The sequence below is a fragment of the Echinococcus granulosus genome (assembly GCF_000524195.1).
Source record: "Echinococcus granulosus chromosome Unknown EG_S00260, whole genome shotgun sequence".
NCBI lineage: Eukaryota > Metazoa > Platyhelminthes > Cestoda > Cyclophyllidea > Taeniidae > Echinococcus > Echinococcus granulosus.
In genome coordinates this window covers 4,747-10,819 of record NW_020170640.1, presented here as the reverse complement: position 1 = coordinate 10,819, position 6,073 = coordinate 4,747, and the positions used below count along the sequence as shown (strand labels likewise).

Sequence of the window (6,073 nt, the reverse complement as noted above, 5' to 3'; positions counted from 1 at the left end):
ACGTAGTTACAAAATCTAGAAAGTCCAACATACAACCTCCATGCATTCCATTGGTGGCAATTTCTTTCTCCATCCCAATTCCCACGTGCAGCATTTGATCCTGTATATGCTGCGCTCATCACAGGGGAGGCAGAACACAAACAGCAAAAGTACAAATGTAGTCGAAACAACCCGAGGCTACCATGCGCACCTCAATTTACAGGGAGTGTAAAAGGAAGAAATGCAGGAAATAGAGGTGAAGTGTTCATAATGCAACGTTGAAACAAAAGTGGTTGCTTGTTGTGGTGGAGAAAACCCACCATTAAGTGATGTCTTGTTTAGCAAAATAGTAACGTGCATCACATGCCCCTTTCGCCAAACAATAATCGCCACTTCCACACAGCCACACAACAATGCCCAATCCACGTTGATACAAAACCACAAGATGTATTGACAACACCATGTCCGCAAGGCTGCTAACGATGATATATGTTTGAAAGAAACAGGACCCGTCTATCTCAAGCAAATATGCATAAAGCACAAATGAATTTCCCACTTTGGCAACGTCTTCACATCCTACATAATCAAGCATGAGGTGCCGCACCTACACGATCAATGGAGAGGACTGTTCCTCTCAAATCGAGAGTAAGTTGGTCATTTGCATTGCTTTGGGAAATAGCTCGGTTGTAGGAGCGTTTGAACGGTGCCGGCAACACCAATACGCAGTGACTTTATAAATGGCAAGCCAAATTGTCTTTTTCCACATTGCAAGTCCAAAAACTGGTTTGTTGTTTCAGATGAAGACTGAAACTGCACTGAGGCAAATATGATTTGTTACACTGTGATCCAATGACCTCAAAATGACGTCAAGATGGCAAGTGTTGATTGGGCAGCAACGCCTTACACAACCAAGGCCTCCCAAACACCCACCGAAAGGCGATCAGACTGAACTAAAGTAAGCGCCTTCAAGAATGTTGAGGGGGAAATAGAACAGGAAGTATGTCACGTCGTCATCACAGCTAACAGGCAGTCCATGGGGGAAAATTAGCTAAAATTGTAGGCAAAAGATGCGCGAACCAGGAAAAGGGAAATCGGTTTCTATGTGCCTGGCCAGCAGACTCACCATTGTGATGGCGCTTTCGCCTCTGCGATCACGCTTTCGTATTCGTTCGGCACAGATCTCAGGAGAGCATCGCAGATAGACTGTGAGTGCGAAGAGAGACATTGTTGCACAGAGGATGTGGGTAAAGGAAGGCACTTCGACAACTAGCAGAAAATGACGCACCGATGAGATCGAGCTGAAAGATGGGCAAACTCCTGCTCCACTCATAGAATTCATCAAATATCTCCACGTCCTCATTGGATAATTGATGACTACAACAGGAAAAATAACACCCTGTTTAGAGTGTACTGGAAAGTGGTTGTATAAATCGGGCGCAAAAATAGCACAAACGAATTTGTCCACAGCCTCAAAGGTAATGAGGAATGATCACAAACCCAGCATAGGAGTAAGAGAAGCTAGTGGGAATCACTTGGCACCACTTACTTCCTAATCATCGCCTCAATGAAGCAACGTCTGCCACAGTTGATGGAGCGCTCAAATAATCGCACAGGAGCGGTCTGAGGCACAAAATACCAAGTGCAATGTGATGAACACAAGAAGAAAATAAACGGGAGATATCTTACTTGTGTTTCAGCCTGTCGTTTGAATGCTGTAACCATGACTTGGCTTTGAAGAGGCGCACTCCACCTCTCTGGATTCGCATAATATGCCTCCTGTGGTTGGCGTAAGAAGTAAACTTCAATGAACTCACGAATAATTTGAATCCTTTCACGTCATTCCACAGCTCAATGATTTCAGGCGAAACTTGGATATTGGGTGAGAGCTCCTTGAAATAATTGAGGAATGTGGACTTTCCACAACCAATGTTTCCCTCCACAGCAACTCTAAATGTCCTAGAACAAAGGGTGGTAGAGCTTGCGTCATGTGCGAGCCTGCTCATCTCCATCACTTTGTGACGATGAAAAGCGCAATGTCAAAGTGAGCGGGGCACGCCGTGCAGTACATATTGTCGATGCTCAAGGTCGAGGCAAATCAGCATAGCATTGTAAAACACTGTGGTCCAAATTTGTATTTAGAACAACTAGTCCAAATCTACGCGCAATGCAGCATAGAAGAGAATTGGTTATGTATGATTACAAAGCGAATAGCTACTAACTGAAAGCATCATTAAATTTTGTCATATCAACTTATGAACCAGTCACAATTTTCGTTTCTCATATCACGTCTTGCATTAACGCCCCCCAATGTCGTGATAAACCGACCCTCTGAGGCTTAAGTGGTTCTGCATTGGGCACAAAATTTGGGTCCAATGAGATGCGGAGATCTACTGGGAAACGAGATTAGTATCCACGTAGAGTGAATAAGGCGTTGGCGCCATCACATGTCTCGACAAAATTTGCACCATGTTTGATGAAAAAGCGCAGTAGAATAACAGCACGTTTAGTGCATTGGCCCTCAGGATTGCATCCATTTTCATGTGGTGCCTCGAAAGTAAATAATATTTAAGCTAAATATATATTTCTGCCTACGGGACAGGACATCTGGCAGAGATGCTATGGCAAGGCTTTAACGGATCATTACCATATTTCTCTTTTCCATTTGACCGCTGTCGGTGCTTTCCTTGGTCAAATTGTCTCTTCAGCTATCAGAACGAAATCGCTGCTGTCAGAAATACACTCATATACCAGCGTGGCCACTCGTCCAATTTACATGAGGCTGAAGAGGTGCCATCTGACTACAAAGTCGCCTATTCTTCTCAATATTCCTACTAAATCCGAGTTCCTTTCAGTTCGGGAACACTACTGAGGTAAGTGGGTATATGCATGACCCTTTATGCAAGGTCCATCGCTGATTCTCATCATTCCACCTTGCGTCACATCCAGATTTATCATTAAGTAAGAAAAACCAAGTTATTTGTCCCTTAGAATGCGGCTCGTACTTCGATGCCTCTAATTTAGCTTTAGGAAATTTGTTCTAACAATGAAAGAAGATAAGACGGTAAGGCAGAATATGAACTGCCAACGTGGAGTAAGGCGTGGGGCTACTGGGAAGAGCAATGTCAGAGCCCCAGTGATCCGTTACGGAAAGTGGGATTTGAACAAATAATGCAAGTATTACAAGTTATTGCTTTTGTTAGCAGTAAACGCGTTGATGTCAATTCGATCAATAAAGCCATGAAATGTCGCTCGGCTATACAGCCACCTTACTTGATGCTTATCCCCAACACCAACTTTGGCAAGTCTCCCTCTACATTCACCATGGCATAAGCGGAAGTCCAGGAAAACATGCATGATTCATAGTCGAAGAGAACTGATTGGTAAATCGTTGGTGCGTTGTGGTCTTTGTTTCCAACGTTGGTGACAAACCTGCCTGAATTCAGGTGAAACAGAGCTGCTTTAGATTTGCGTCCGAATTGCGGAACACGGCCGATTATGCACTGTTTAATGCAGGTCGTTGTCCTACAAAGGCATTTCTAGGGGGTCAATCGAAATTCGTTGAAGCAGTTCTCCAAACACAGAAACATGCACGAAGTAGCCTTACAGAAATGTTGAACATAACATCGACATCTCATGGCAACTCGACTTGCACGCAGGCACCACCGATGTTGCTGTCTACATCGACTCACAATATGCACGTCCATCGGTGTTGATAAAATGCACTCAGTACCCACCGCAACATCCAGCTCCGCCAGGGTTGAACTCATTTCCTGCTTAAATTCAGCATCTTGCCAACGGCTAAGGAACCGCTGCCTTGACAAATTGCACTTCCAACATCTTCTGTTGTGGTTAAATTAACGACTCTACAGAGCCCAATGAAGCAAATTGATGAAGAGGAAAAGCGTTGTCAAGGCTCCCCTCGTGTCAACCTGAACAAGGCTTCTCAATTGCACTCCAACTACCCAGGCACCTCAGTCGGTTTTGTTCACGTAGTCGCTGTCGGCAGCACACCGATTACTCTGAGCATTGAGAAGTCATTATTTAGATAGTCACTGAGCCTCTGCATTGAACTACAAGTCGTAATCTCATCAGCTGACCGTTATCTGCCTTCCCCATCCCGATGGCAGTAATAAGTAAAAGAGGTGCACATGTTGAATCACGATGAGAATCAGCATGAAGTGCATTACATGGAGAGAGGGCGAATAGAAACGTGAATGAGGGTAGGATGAAGACGTGGGAGGGGAAGAAATAGTCTCACCAGTTCAAACAGGGACACCGCAGAGAACCTGATCTCGACGCTGGAAGTAGACATCTGTCAGAACCTCCAACGGCTCATCGCAGTCAAATACCTGTCAAGAAATGAGATGACGACAGAGGAGTGCTGTACACATTGTCTATCGTCTAGAGTAGTATCAATGCATCTTTGTATTTTTGATAAGGAAAATACATCAACCCTAGACTATTGCAGCATTAAATAATGCATTTCCAATTAAGTAACATTGGCCTTTTTAATCATTTCTCTCTGTCGATCGACTCCACAACAGAAGCATGGAGATCCGACCATGCTAACATTCTCTCAGTTCTTCCAAGTGCAGAAAACAGGGCTATCTTCTTTTTTGTATTCCCTAGGATGCATTCAGGAGTAAGCTGGGTGACTTAGTGGCAAATATTCTCAACAAATTTCAAAGGCCACCTCAATTATGTCCCAAATTAGGCTAACTTCAATGTAAATCCTGAAGTAAGTATTGAAGCAATGCTGTTGCCATGAGTGATTGAATTTGCGAAGATTTACCACGAAAATGCCACGGAAACAGCAGTACAAGGACGAGTGTCAAAAGATCAACGCAGACTATCTTATACGTCTTGCAGGTGACAACAACAAGTTGAGCGGCATTGAAGGGAGCAGCACACAGATTGATGGACAAACTGTCTGCACCACAGCATGCGTAAATAAAATCAGGTCACGAAGTCCCGACTTTTGAGATGTAGGTACGGACATACAAGTCCCACTTATATGGTCCCTTTCCTTACCACCGCTAACCAACTTGCAACTAAGTTGCCAAGGTCACGGGGGTAGAACCCGATCAACAAGGCATGATATTGCCATTTGTGGAGGACTGGACAGTCGACGTCAGTTGACTCATTAAAACGGAATGGAACAAGCACAAAAACGTCAAATCAAGTAATTATAAAATAAGCAACGACAAAGAGGCAGAATTGAATATTAGTGCACCATAAGACAGCTAAAATTACAATAATATTTTAAAATGGCTTATTAGACTCATTTTTTTCCTGTAGTCATGGCAACGTACCATTACGGGAGCCCCGACACAATCCCTTTTCGTGCCCAAAAGCCAGTCTTCATGTAGGTCGTGCAGCTGATTCAGGTAGTCCTGCAAGGAAATTATCAGCAAGGCGCAGTTACACCTTCCACGCATTCGATGGTAGTCAAGGCATTCAGTTTAATGAGGACAGAAATTCGCCCATATATTTCCTGGACTCTGATTCCAACAAAACAAATTTGGTCACATAAACAATGCCTCCATGACGGAGGAGGTCAAAATAATGGGCAGCAAATGCGACTGTAATCTAAACGAGTCAAGGCTACCGTGTCACCTGAGTTCACCACAAACGAAAACAACAGTGATGCAAGCAAAAACAAATCGGTAAATTATTGGTGATCGGGCGTTAAAAACAGAAATATTTGTTGCTTTATTCGCTTCTGTAAGGCTGCATATCAATGCCGATTAATAAAGCATTCTTGCGGTGTTGCTAGCCCTCAGAGGGGAAGCTTGACCATGGCAACAAAAAATGAACAATTATCGACCTGCGGTGATTCAAAAGTACAAGAAATATAGGTAATACCGTGTGCATAAGACTAATGATGGAGATATATTTCCAAATGCAAAGACGATTCATCAATTTGAAGACAACATGGATGAAAGGAATTAATTTTCAAATAACATTTGGCGAGATCTTCAATTCATACATGACTAGGTACATATGCTGCATATAAATGAGTAATTTTTCCATAAAATCGAGGGCAAATTCATCGCTTACGCTGCTTTGTAAACGTAGAAACGGTGCAAGCAGA

At 43.4% G+C, this 6,073-nt stretch overlaps 2 protein-coding genes across 2 annotated transcripts in view; both read right to left on the bottom strand. All coding sequences in view use genetic code 11, as the record gives it.

Annotated features, from left to right (window-relative positions):
• EGR_10732 (Deoxynucleoside kinase) overlaps window positions 1-2,047 on the bottom strand; it is a gene marked incomplete at both ends in the record, with an annotated part of 2,353 nt that extends 306 nt beyond the window's left edge. The window contains 6 exons of the mRNA XM_024499981.1: window positions 1,103-1,182; window positions 1,265-1,353; window positions 1,526-1,599; window positions 1,666-1,755; window positions 1,794-1,935; window positions 1,992-2,047. Of these exons, the coding sequence (XP_024345600.1) occupies window positions 1,103-1,182; window positions 1,265-1,353; window positions 1,526-1,599; window positions 1,666-1,755; window positions 1,794-1,935; window positions 1,992-2,047 (531 nt within the window). The remainder of the gene's footprint in view (window positions 1-1,102; window positions 1,183-1,264; window positions 1,354-1,525; window positions 1,600-1,665; window positions 1,756-1,793; window positions 1,936-1,991) is intronic.
• Window positions 2,048-4,241: 2,194 nt separating this feature from the next.
• The window catches only part of EGR_10731 (Deoxynucleoside kinase), a gene marked incomplete at both ends in the record, with an annotated part of 3,824 nt that continues 1,992 nt past the window's right edge, over window positions 4,242-6,073 (bottom strand). Inside the window, 2 exons of the mRNA XM_024499980.1 lie at window positions 4,242-4,328; window positions 5,292-5,372. Of these exons, the coding sequence (XP_024345599.1) occupies window positions 4,242-4,328; window positions 5,292-5,372 (168 nt within the window). The remainder of the gene's footprint in view (window positions 4,329-5,291; window positions 5,373-6,073) is intronic.